The sequence below is a fragment of the Taurulus bubalis genome, assembly GCF_910589615.1.
Source record: "Taurulus bubalis genome assembly, chromosome: 13".
NCBI classification, from domain to species: domain Eukaryota; kingdom Metazoa; phylum Chordata; class Actinopteri; order Perciformes; family Cottidae; genus Taurulus; species Taurulus bubalis.
The window spans coordinates 10,457,480-10,471,480 of NC_136601.1; the positions used below are offsets into that span (position 1 = coordinate 10,457,480).

At 40.9% G+C, this 14,001-nt stretch overlaps 1 protein-coding gene across 1 annotated transcript in view; it reads left to right on the plus strand.

The window, feature by feature from the left end:
* The window catches only part of drp2 (dystrophin related protein 2), a gene marked incomplete at its 3' end in the record, with an annotated part of 68,641 nt that overhangs the window by 45,223 nt on the left and 9,417 nt on the right, over window positions 1-14,001 (plus strand). Inside the window, exons 13-18 of the mRNA XM_079228619.1 lie at window positions 515-600; window positions 3,003-3,160; window positions 5,479-5,645; window positions 6,549-6,660; window positions 7,485-7,621; window positions 9,222-9,287. Of these exons, the coding sequence (XP_079084745.1) occupies window positions 515-600; window positions 3,003-3,160; window positions 5,479-5,645; window positions 6,549-6,660; window positions 7,485-7,621; window positions 9,222-9,287 (726 nt within the window). The remainder of the gene's footprint in view (window positions 1-514; window positions 601-3,002; window positions 3,161-5,478; window positions 5,646-6,548; window positions 6,661-7,484; window positions 7,622-9,221; window positions 9,288-14,001) is intronic.

The following is a 14,001-nucleotide window of genomic DNA, read 5'->3' on the forward strand; positions in this document are numbered from 1 at the left end:
TTGTGTGTTTTATATCAAGCTGGGGGAAAAAAAACTAATGAAACCCTTTAAGGCTCAGGTCAGTGCACAACAGCATCCATCTCACTCACCCTGCCATTGGCCAGTGATCATTTATTCTATTTATCCAGTTGCGGGCAGCACCTCTGATCCTCAAAACCACTGGATATGAGTATGTATTTAGTCATGAGTGTTTATGCAGTATATGCATGCATATAATTGTTTGTAAGTGACATTGTGAGCCTATTATTGCTCTTCTGGCCCTTGAACGAAACACTTCATCAAGTGTAGTGCCTTTAGGTACTCTGGATGTGCTCTAATACAATTTCACACTGTTGCACTGACCTGTACTGTACTGCTTTGACCCACGTAATTCCTCCACACTTTGTCCCTCCCAGCAGGGCCCAGCCACTGTATGAATATATTACATCCACACAATACACCGCCATTTGAGTTCATTCCCAGTTCAAATAATGTAACCTCACAACTTTTTTCTTCTTCTCTTTCTTCCCACTAGTGCTCGTAATGGCAAAATGCGCGTTCTCAGTTTCAAGATGGGATTGGTAAGCTTGTGCAATGCAGACGTCCAAGAGAAGTACAAATGTGAGTCTGATCCTTGCTCATGTGCCTAATGCATTTCCTCAACTGCAAACAATGAGCCAAAACAAAACGTCCCTGATTGCCAGTATTACATAAAACCATCCACTTAGTCTAATGAAGGAAATGAGTTTGCTGCTTTAAGGGAGAGCGCTTTCTTTACTTCTGCAAAGTACATCGGGGGCCTAAAAGGATTGCCTACCAAAGACACCATTCATGCACACTCTCTTTCTATGGCTCCTCATTTTTCTTCACAAGTCTAGCAAAGAGCTAAGGCACTCCCTTACGCCTTTTTCAATTTAATATGAGACATTTTAGTTGACAAGTCATCATGTAAATACAGGTCAAATGGAAAGTGAGCACTTGAACTGGTAGCTGGACTTTTAGCAGCTTGTAGTTGATACAAGATCTGAGACATCTCTGCCAAACCTATGCAAGAATTATTTGAGCCTGGCACACCATCTGTGTCAGCTCTTAAAGACAGAGATGACATATTTGCCTTCAAATGAATAGTCCCTGAGGTGAGTCAGCCCTCTTTTTGCAGGTTCAGGTAGACGTGTGGTGGCCTGATAACAGTTTGTCATGTCACTGACTGCTCCTGTGTTTGCCAACTCTAGACATCTCTGGAATAATATTTGCAAATACATCTGAAGCATTTGCATCCACCCGCTTTGAGATACAGATGGTGGGTGTTTATTTTATCACCAATCTTTGGCTTGTGATTCAAAAAGGAATATTTGATAGAGTTTATCATACTACGCACAAGCCCAATTTTGCAGACATGAGTATGTGCTGCTTTCACACCTAATTTGACAAATGCACTACTTACTGCTCTGTCATTGGCTTATGCCTCTAATTTTCTGATCAGAAAAACATGGCGGCTGTTTGAAAGGTTTTCCAAAATGATCCACCAAATGGGTCCTCATTATAAGAGATTGGTAAGGGCTATCTCCGGAGTAGTGCAAAAGAACAAAGGGAGATGAACATTTTAAATGCAGATATCTTGATAAGTCAAGAAAGCTCTCTTAGCGTCAAATTTGAAGTAAAGGTTTTAAGGAGTATAACATCAATCAGCTTTAATAAGCTGTAGGTGGGTGATTTAAACATATTGACCCAAGGTAACATACATTGACCAACATTTGACTAAGGGAAAAATCATAGCTGAGAACATAACACCTTGTGAGAGGTCTCTTAAATGTGTCATATTAAGAAGATATTGAGCTGCGGAACATATACATGTGTTTTATAGATAATTATACATGAGGTTTTGATATGTCTAAGAGGTGGTGAATCATTTATAAGATAACTGACCTACTAATACTCCAATAAAGCCATGTTTACCTGATAAGTGATGTACACTTTACTAAAAGCTTTATACCTACAACTATGGGTTTGCAACCCGAGGCTAATCACTGAAAACAAACAAACAAACACACACACACACACACACACACACACACACACACACACACACACACACACACACACACACACACACACACACACACACACACAAACAAACTTAGTAATGGATGTTCAGATAGTCTTTCTTGTGCAGCCAACTCCAGGAATATGCCATTATCTGACTGCAGGCTCTGCAACATTACAGGCTGCATGTTTCAGATGTAATAGGCCTATATACCATGGTAATGTCTCCATAAAATGTGTCCAAAACTCATCTCTATCAAACAGCTCAACGTCAACATTTAAAATGTTAAACACGCCTCAGCTCTGTTTATGAGAACTATAAATAGGATGCTGTTTAACATGCAGGTGTTAAAGCCAAGTGTTGTCCCTGTAGGGTTGAATAAGTACACAGAGAGGGGGATACATGCGATGCTGCTTATACGGGCATTGTGCGGCAGCCTCACACGCCTGTCAGCATTCATCTCTTCAGGGACAGACGAGTCCCAGCTAGCTTGGTAAAGGCCTCAAAACCTGACAAGACTCCACTTAATGCAGCACTTTTATCTCCAAGCAGACCAGCAGCCAGGACAATATTCTGTCTCTATGTAACCGAAGTGAGTTTCATTCCAGATAACTGGGTTTGGTTAACCTGTTGCCTAAGATTGGAGGCTCATTCTTAGAAAAAAAGAATGATAAAAAACAGATGTGTTGTTTTAGTTTTTATACTAAAGTTATGCCATTATTTTACAGACAAAGTGACACATATTTTAATATTGCCTTTGTAATTAAAATCCTAATTTACATTTTGAAAAGCTGAGAACATGTAGCAAAATAAATGCCCTAAATAAGCAGATGGAGAAGTGTATGCAGATTTGATGATAATACAAATAACTGTTCATGCATACAAATGCAGTCCACGATTAATGTTGTTACACACTAGTTAGTTTCTGCATAATGTATGCATTACTTTATGTATTTTACATATATTCTGGTGGTTGCAGATTTATTCCGTCAAGTGTCTGGTTCTGGAGGTTTGACCGACCAGCGTCACCTCAGCCTGCTGCTCCATGAAGCCATCCAGATCCCCCGACAGTTGGGTGAAGTCGCTGCTTTTGGGGGCAGCAACGTGGAGCCCAGCGTCCGCAGCTGCTTCCGCGTGGTGAGGACAGAGTTACCGCCATGCATGTCACGCCCAAACACACTCACAGATAGGCAAGCGGTGCGTGGTTGCTACGCACATGCACACACGTACTATCATCAAGAGGAGCAGATGAAATCAGCCGCCTGGTGGTAGTGACTTCCCCTTGCCCCATTCGATCAGATAAACACTGGTCTGGTGTTGAAATAATCTTGTTTCCGTCACAAAATTCAACTACTTTTGGATTTTACTGGCCCAATGTTAATCAATCATATTCACAGGAGCAAGGAACAGGCTGACCACCGCTGGGGAGTGTTCTAACACTTGTTGATGCTTGTTTCAGTCCTTGAATCAACGGCGTGATTGCTCCAACAAGAAGTTTGAAAGCTGACCTTCAAATCCCACTTTGCTATGCTGTTACAGTATACTGCTGGATCGCAAACCCACTAATCTGTTAATTACTGTGTTCGGAAATATTGTCTGCGCCACGACAGAATTGCAAATACAGAAACAGAATAATAAAGGCAGAAACTTTAAAACTGAGTGGCAAAATCAAACATTTGCCTTTTTTAAAGATTTCCATCAAAAGCCAAGTATGAAAAAATGATGATGGCAGATATGCGAAGTCTATTGTGTTTTACTGATATCAGCAGAGTCTGGCTTTCCTTCGGAGGAAAGTTATAATTGTTTTATCTAAAGAAGCCCCTGCTGCACTACACATAGTCATAGTGTTGCCTTACAGACATTACTCCACATTAATATTGCATTGCATTGCTTTTAATGTACATGAAGTAAAGTAAGTGGGAGATAATGCATGATGTTTCCAGCCATACATGTACTGTAAGTGAAACCCAACAAGTTTAAATGAGGAAGTTGCTTATAGAATATGATCTACTGAAATATTGATATGATGATGAGGTCACAGAGTGCAGTAGCCAACGCAGCAATATCTAACGAGGAGACATGTTCTCTTTCCCTCATTTGCTTGTTCTTAATGCGTTAAGAGTCACGTTTGGTGCAGTTTGCAGAAACTTTACCATGCAACATTCAGTTAGGGACACCAGATCATTAAGGAGTAGAGAGGAGCAGGACACTGCTTTTTTTTTTAGAAGGTGGCCTATGTAATTATTTTAATTCCCTCATTTTTTGGGAGATCCTAATTATACACACTTTATTCTGGTATATGCTTGCTGTACCAGCTTCAGCTGATTAAAATCAATGTATTTTTCCATGTCACAGCATTTAGTTGAAGATGAAATATCCATGTAATGCAAATTGGGGGTTGACCTGCTCGCCCGTTCATCACTTGGTTTGCAAATGAGCGAGTCAGTGTGTTGACATGTTGCTAGGACCTCTTGTGGACGTTGACTTTTAACTCTGCTGGCAGAGGACCAGATGGATTGACTTGGGTCAGAGAATAAACAGCGTTATACAGAACAATAGGATTGTATGTGCAGAGGTTATTTGGTCAATTTCAACATGAGAAATAACTCAACATGTACCTTAATACATATTTGTATCCTGTATGAGAAGGATTGCACATTGTTTTAGTGGATATACATACAGGGCAGAAAGCAAAGAGTTTTGATGGATAACTGAATGTTTTATCACTCTACTTTTGCAATGATGTTTAAAGCATCCCATCTGCTCAGCGAGCTGCTTTGAGATGCGGTGGCGTGCTCAGCATAGTCAGTGCTAGTTCCAGGTGTTCGGTATGCGAGCAGCTGCTATTTGACCTCCCACATGGAGCTGGCTACTTTACTACCAGAGAGAAGCTCCTTCATCCCCGGGAGACCTCTGTACACCTCACAGTCTGTGTGATCAGTGCGCACACACACATTTATTATGCTACTCTGCTTGAGCGGTGGAGGAAGCCTCAGGGAAATCAACCTCTTAATGCATCTCTGATGCAGACTTAATGAGAATTTAGCACATCACGGATTTCAGTGCTTGGCGAGTCATTCTTTTATTAGGTTGACTTCCTTTTTATCCCACTTTCTGGAATTCTCAACAAGGTGTCTGCAGGAGGGACGGACTGCATGCAGACACACATATTGTACACACCCAGACACAGAAGTTATGTCTGCTGTGTTTTAGCTTCATTATTGTTATAGTTGCATAAAAGCTGAATACATCCCAACGTGTTGTACATCTTCTTTCACCCTCTCCTTCCTCCTCTTGTCTTTTGTATTCTCTTTGATTTCCTGTAGCTCAGTGCTGGACCACTTTTGGAAAGGAAGCACACCTTCTCCTCTCACTACTTTGTGTACCTGCCCTGCTGTTGATCTATATTTGGATTGTTTACAGTCTCCTCCCTCCCTCCCACCTTCCTTTTCTAGGCCCCAGGGAAACCTGCTATTGAGGTGTCTCACTTCCTGGAATGGATGAGCCTGGAGCCCCAGTCGATGGTTTGGCTGCCTGTCCTCCACCGTGTGGCTGCTGCAGAGTCGACCAAGCACCAGGCCAAATGCTACGTCTGCAAACAGTGTCCCATCAAGGGCTTCAGGTAGGCATAACTTAACAGTGATATATATACATGAGAAATATATCCATAAACACAACCTGAAAACAAGTTAGGTAGAATACAATTGTATAGTTTATGTCATTATGAGGGTGTGTAGATTGTAACTTAAACTTTAATTTCCTGCAAGTTTAATAAGCAGTATATGTTAAAGTAACTGGGTATTTCAGTAATTCTGTATATAATATAAATGCAAAAAAAAGTCTTATAGTACTATAACACTAACTTGTTAATAATTTGGATTAGTACAAATATGTGGGAACATTTTGAAAAAGCAGAAGCAAAGAAATTATTTTTTAAAGTGGCAGCTGGTGTTTTCATTATATATGAATCGCTGCTCACTAGATAAAAGCTTGTTACAGATGTTGGAACTAAGATACGATGTAAGATAATAATAATAATAATAATAAGAGCAGCCGCACACTCCAATCCGTGCAATTATATTCATTTATTGAAGCAGGCTTCGAGCATCATTATTGAAGGTCCTTGACCAAAAACTTAATAAATATTTATTTTTCACAGATTTTAGTGTGCAGATGCTTTTCCTGTTATTATGCAATGCTCTTCATTTCCATAATATCTGGCACAAAAAAGAATGCGTCGCTGTATGTGGAAATTGTTGGTTTCACCTTCCTTTATCTGTAATTTAGACATCAAAAAGCACATAGCTGAATCTATTCCCAATACATTCTTATTACTTAAGATGCAGTCACTAACTCAGGTTGCTGTAATTGAGGACATACCTATCTGCAGCAGAAGTGAAAAAAGCATATATATTCAACACACAGACATGCGCCAGCCCTTTATTCTCTACATACAGACACTGTGTCCTACTCTGCCCAGTTCTCCTGCATCAGTTCAGCCTCTCTGTTCTATTGATCTTGACAGGTATCGCAGTTTGAAGCAGTTCAATGTGGACATCTGCCAGACATGTTTTCTAACCGGCCGCACTACCAAGGGAAAGAAGCTGCACTACCCCATCATGGAGTACTACACACCAGTAAGACCAACATTATTTAGTGCTTTAACGGAATACAAATCCAAGGCTCCATGGACAAATAAAACTCAGCTGTGCTCGAAAAAAATACTACTATCTCCTGATTCCTGCCGCCAGACCTAGATTAACCCCGTCTTCACTGTAAGATCTTTAAGTTAAACCTGTTAGGTATGCTTACACTGCCTCATCCAGATCCATAGTATGCAGATATTGACTGCCACTCAACAGTAACATCCTTTTTGGCTCACATAGTGCACACATAGAGTGCTATACGTTGTGCACTAAACCTCAATAAAACCAGAGTCTTAAACGTTTGCCGTCTCCGAAGTCGAGTTAATTCCAAAGGAGTAGGTGTAACTGGAGGGCTGGAGTGGACTGAGATGGTGTCAGATTTGATCTTGAATCAATTCTGAGCGGTAAAATGTGGCAAAAAGCCATCCGTACAATGATTTTAGTTTTTGACTGGATGATATTTAATATTAGCTTGCTTGAGTTTTTCCCAAGGTTGAGGCATGCAGGCCCCCATAGATTTCTATTATGATGCTGATAGATAGAGCAGTAAACAAGACAGCCAGAGAGAAAACAGGAAGGAAGGAAGCAGAGAGAACAGTAGACACTGAATGAGAAAGCAGACAGAGGAATACATTAGTGATAAATAGTCAAAATGAGAAAAAGCAATGCTGAGTTTGAGTGATGATCAGATGAGGTAATTTTGGAGAAAGCAACCTATTCAAGAAACCTTAAGTGGTGTAATTAGTCTTCAACCTTTCCACCAACGCCACCTCTCACTCCTCCCCCACCCCTCCCCTCCTAAATCACAACTCCAGACAACCTCGGGAGAGAAGATGAGGGACTTTGCCAAGACTCTGAAGAATAAGTTCAGGTCAAAGCAGTACTTCACCAAGCACCCGCAGAGAGGTTACCTGCCGGTGCAATCTGTGCTGGAAGCCGAGAGCTCGGAGACGTGAGTCCCACTCACACAAACACAGGCATCTCTCTGTGTTTCTGTCACCCATCTATCTAACTATCACGTTCACCCGTTCAAACTCCTGCTGTTGTAGGCTCATTCTCATGCTCTGACAATTGTGGGTGCATTCTTTCTTGCTTAGATGGGTTAAAGGGATGGCTCTGTGTTCAGAATTAACATAATGTTATTCCTGTGATCTCAGTCTGGTTCTGTTCACATGAGTGAGTCTCACCCAAAGGGGAAAACAAGCCCGATGAGACTAAAATCTATGAGATCATCAAGAAGCATAGCTGAGGGCTACGACAGTACCCAGTGAGATTTAGCATGATTATGGGTCCATGTTTTGGCCGATTGTGTCACAGTAAGGTCACCTTTTATGACCTCCATTAAATATACATGACTCCAGTGGTTGAAGTAAACATTATTGGTTTTTATAATGCTTATTTTATATTATTGTATAAGTATTACTGATTTGAATGTTACAGTTGGTTGAAATGTAGCTTGTTTAAACTTTTTTGTACACCTTGTGGAGTAGTTTACTACGGTGGTTTCTTGCCTGTATGGAGACCCCTCGAGGGAGTTTTAAGATAAATCTGAAAGGCTGCAATTGTATTAACAAGACAGGGAAGAAGAAACTGCATTTCTGCAACACAAAATGGCTGTGATTCCTAAACAGTTAATGCCATATTTGTGTTATTTCCATATTTCAACCACATATTGACTTTGAAACGTACAAAGATCTAAATCATCTTCAGATGAATGTCGATGATTTCATGATTGCATTTCAACACTCATGAGCATTATCTGCATTCAGCCAAAGCCTGCTTGAACATGATTGGTCAATTTTACTCACTTCAAACGAAAACCAGAACGCTTCCGATGGTAAATTCTTGTCTCGCAGCCGACATATTGCATATGAATGCAGAATCTGTTTCTGGAATAACGTTGCTCAAACCAATGACTCAACAGAGGCAGGATCTGGAGTAAGGAAATCTGTAGCACACTTGATAGCAATAAGGTGCAGCACCTAACGTTGCAGCATGAAGCCTGTCTTCATCAGGGTAGGAAGACGCAGTGGCAAGGTAGACGTTTAAATTGCCTGCACCCGGCCAACAGCTGTCTCTCATTGATAGACAAGGTTTGGTCATTGCTCATGTCCTGCAAATGTCATATGTCCACAGCATATAAATATACGGCATAAAAACATTGTAGAAACTTTAAAACAAACAGGATGAATTCCTTATTTTATTTAGTCCATTGTTCAGTGAAGATTCTCATATAAATATCCAAACGGTGTTAGAGTCATGAGAAGATATTGCATGACTATAAACGTAGGGAACCAGTGTCAGCATCACATTTTAAGACCATCATGTGTTTTGCGTAAAATGTGAGGGGAAATAATATAATGTATTGGGTAAAGTAAAAGTACCCCAAAGTTGTACTTAATTATAACAATTTGAAACAATTCATATCTTAACTTAACTGTGTTCACAAGTAAAACTTCAAGCAACATGTGTATGGATTGTTTTCATCCATCCTTGGAGAGTCTTAGAAATGCCTTGGTGAGGTATTAACGTGTGGCTTCTGTTGTTCCCAGGCCGTGCTCCTCACCCAAGCTGCCCCATGCAGACACACACAGCAGGATTGAACATTATGCCAGCAGGTACGTGGCCCACTGTGCTATACATCAAATCACTACACCAAAGCCTCTCACTTTGCTCTCTCTAACTCAACTTATCCTCTTTATATCCACTCCACCCCTGCTTCCACCTTCTTCTCCTCCCCCATCTTCTCTGCTCCCTCTCCTCACCCTTTAGTCTTCGCCACACACTTATTGAAGTATTGATTTGGCTACATTGTGCACTGTACTCCAGCTCGGGTAGAGACTGTACCCTACTGTCCGGACGTCCCTCTTACTCTCCACATGAACACATGCTGGCTGCCACACATAAGCAGAGCAGTTGGTGGTTGTGTCTGTGTGTGTGGAGGTCAGCGAGGTTCAGTGTGCCTAGCGGCTTGTCACTTGCTCGGGTAGTGAGGCCATTGGTCACCTGGGAGCTGTTGGTGTGGATTAGTGTCTGTCTGACAGGTTATAAACAGAGGCACAGCACTGGATTCTCCCACGGTGCTGCAGAGCTAAACACACATTTCCACTGAGCCTGCAGAGTGTGTGTGTGCCATTGTGTATTACTTCCCTGAGGCTCTTACACACAACTGCTTTAGAGGCTGCCAAAACCGAGGGAACAGACACCAACAAGAGAGCAGGAACAATTGTCCTCTTTACCCCTTGTATCTTCCTTTTTTCCCATTCTTCTCTTCTCTGTTTGCCTTTTTTTGCTTTAAAATAATCTTTGATCCCCCTCTTCTATTGTCTCCCACCCACACATTTATTTATCCTCTTTTTCTATCTCATGCACTCTCTTCTCTAACACTTTCTGCTTCTCCATTCTTTAATATATTATCTGTTATCCTTTTACATTTACTCATGTCTTGCTAATTACAGAACATTTGGCTCCAAACCGCTATTGAGTCATGTTGGTCACATCAATCTTAACCAATCAGGCTGTAACTGCCAAAAGCCTTCACCAAAATAAACTAAAAGAGAAGAAATGGAAACCTGGTGTGATTAGTCAAAATGAGACACAGTGTCCTCCTTTGCCTGCTGAGAAAACACAGCTAATACAGCTAAATATAGTTTTTTCAAAGTGCCCACTGTATCTATACACTATCTTAACTATCTCATAGCAAGCCTCTCATTTTTATGATGCAGGAAGCCATCTTTTTTTCTTCTTAATATTTTTTCTGCATAAGAATGAATCAGTGGGGGTCTTTATTTGAGACAATAATCTATCATCACAGGGCTGTGCTTTCAGATATTGTCCTAAAACACTTTTTCTTTGCACTCTATAAGCCATTATAAATGGTGTATAACACACTACAGTTGAAAGCAGATGTAAAGAGTTCAAATGTATTAATTTGTTTACAACTTACTGCTCATATGAAGCATCTAATACTGGTGTAGAAGCAGGTTTACTAATACAACATTTTTGTATTCTTCTATTAATATGTCTTTTGAGCACCTTTATAAACAGTTTAAAAGATAAATGCTGGCGATATTCTATTTTTTTGTTTAGTTTTCTCTGTGAGAGACCAATGTCTACTTTAAGACTCATCCAGCCTGTCTGTCTCTCAGACTCAAGCTCATTCTTTACTACAAAATCTTTAAAAACTTGTATTATTTAAATCAGGAGAGACTTCATTAGAATGTAACAACAATATATTACATATGCATACAATTTGAATAGTCCAAAGACATTGCCGATTGGACTCCAACCTGAATTAGAATAATTGAGCGGGAGTGATGCTAAGGTCAAATAGGCCAGAATCCCCCTGGAGTCCAGACACTGGTGGTGGTGAGGAAGGGAGTTGCTTCAGTCCGATGATGAATGAGGAGCAAGACTGAATGCTGACCGGAGGTGACTAGTAGAGGAGGGTCGCATCCGATTTGAGCTGAAATAACAACTGACAGCAGCAGAGAAGAGAACATGTTTAAGTTTGACAGCAACGATGTGATTGGCTTAAGGAAACTGTGCAGAATCTAGTCGGGTCATTTATAGTGAACGCCCACAATCAGCTGATGGAGTAATCACAAAGAGGGATAAAGACTGAGAGATTATGATTGAAAAGGAGTTTAGAGAGAGTCTTCCTGGCTGAACTTCCCCTTAAGCTTAATTTCCTGCGTATAACAACCGGTCACTGTCGCTTTAGCAAATGTTTCTCAAACAGAAGTAAATAGTGATTGTGTTTAGGAGTATTTTCAGCCACAGATCTGGTGTGAAAGCGAGTATTTTTTTTGGGGGGATATTAACTGGAAATTATTGAAGAAACATGTCAGGGTCATTGATGTGTTTTCAATGCTTTACAACACACAGTTCATATTATGTATCTTTACACATGATCGCAGCTCAGATATACTGTGTTATCAAGCATCCATTGACAGTGTATACACCAGCTATAGATGTTTAATAGGAGTTACAGATGCACTCACAAAACCTGTAAATGCTCTTGTTGTATTTACTTACAACCATTTACTCAGTGTTTATGTACTGCTAATAAATGCTCAATAGAAGGGGTTAAGATAAAGAGTTACCACGGTGCTGCATATTACACAAGGTACAAAAACACAATGTTGCATCCAGAGAGACAGTTATACAATTCATTAAATATATGTATATGTATTGGTTTGTTTAGCCCTTTATTTAATGGCTTTGCTGTGAAGCTTTTTCTGAGACAAACTAGGAGGCATTTTGATCTAATTCAGTGGTAGTTTTTGCTGTCTTGAATTGGACAGCATACTTTTGGGGCCAGCCGCTAATCACAGGGTTAGCGGTTCGATCCCTGGTTCCGCATGTCAACATGCCAATACTGCTGCGGATGGTTAGGCCAGCGCCTTGCTCAGTATTCTGCTGCCATTAGTGTGTGAATGAAGCGGTGAACGAGAGGCATTCATGCGTTTTCATCTGAATTGCATTTACTGTGGATATTGTGCTCTGTTTTTTTGCCTCTATGCCGGCAACAGCCATGGTCCGAGGCATTATGGTTTTGAGTTGTCCGTCTGGTCTATTCTTGTGAACATGATATCAGGAAGGCCTTAAGGGAAATTCTTCAAATTTACCACACACGTTCTTCTGGACTGAAGGATGAACTGATAAGAATGTAGTGGTCAAAGGCCAGTGGGACCTTGCTAAACACATTTCTCATTTCCCATAACTCAAGAATTCCTATGCTGATATGCCACATTCACGCAAATTTCTAACAGAATAAAATGATGAAGTGATGACATTTTACTCATGGATGTGAACTGCAACGTGACAAGTCGGCAATTCTAGTTGTTATCGTATCCCCTTTCCATGTGTAATTCATATTATTATTTGATGCGTGCCAAAGAGACATAATACTGGCTCAAAATGAATGAGTATTGAGTCAGTTTGAGCTGCTTATTCCATAATGATCTGAGCACTGTCATAATAAGAGGAGACAAAGCCGTCTGTCTGTCTCTAATTTTGGTTTGAATTCATTCCCCGTACTCATTGTAACTCTCTGCTCACTTTGAACCCTCATGGAAAGTTGAGGCGAAATCAAAATACTGGGTGTCGTCACTGACAGGTCAGTGTGTGTGTGTGCGTGTGTGTGTGTCTCAAAGTGCCCTTCATCCAAAAAAAGGGTGTACGTGTTAATCCCTGGCAATACTGTAGTCTCCAGTCATCTCAAGGGAGATAAGACATTTGAAGTTTGGGGTTAGAAAAGCCAGATTTGCAGACATGTCAAACATTGAGGCTGCCTCTGTCTCCTCCTCATCTCTCTCTGTCTATGTATCTCCCACCCCTCCCCCATATTGATGCAGGAGTAGAGTTCATTCCTTTCATCAGCACTGCTTCAACATCTTATAGAGGATAGATGGGAGGAAGATACTGAAAAACCTTTTAGAACTCCGTTAGGATTTCTCCTCTCTTACCCTCTCTCTCTCTCTCTCTCTCACTCTCTCTCTCTCTCTCTCTCTCTCTCTCTCTCTCTCTCTCTCTCTCTCTCGCTCTATCTCTCTCTCTCTCCCGTTTCTCATTTCCTCTGACATCCATTCATGTAGGAAGCTAATCACACATGTATGCACAAGACACCCACACACAACCACGCAACTATTTCCTTTTACTTCCTGCCCTGTCATTTCTCATTTGCTGTTGTCCCTGACTGAAACTCCAGGTTGGTAAAGGCTTTCTGATGAACAGTGGTCCAGGTTGAATTACGAGCCGTCAGGTTCACAGGCCGGACCCCCTAAAACAGGACATGGATAAATCCGAAAATTCTCAATTGTTTGGTGTCATCACACTCTGGAGAGAGATAGGATGTGATGTGGGTGTCCCTGACAGCCTCTACATCACTCACCCCTCCTTCTTCTGTCCTTCAGCTGATGACACTCTGCGAAAGATGATGCTGCACGGAGAGTGTTGTGCGTATGTGTGTACTGAGAATACTGCAGTGTAGATTTAAGGTCGCTGCATTCATATAGCACATGTGTGTGTATGTATGTATGTATATATGTGGGCAGCCACATTTGCATGTGATATAGGAATACAGCAGTTTGTGATGAATTCACTTTGTGGTGGTCCCACTTTCACTCAATCTGCATCTTCTTTTGAACATATCTTCCTGCACTTCTTTTTTAAAAGGTGTCAGACAACGCCTTGTGCATTCAGGTGTAAGCTGTACATACGGGTAGACAATCCAAGGGTTTTTCAGTCAAGAGGAAGGAGAAGCGTAGTGTTAATGCACGGTTACTGATACATGCTTTAAGAATGAATTAGTGGTGAAACAAACATATA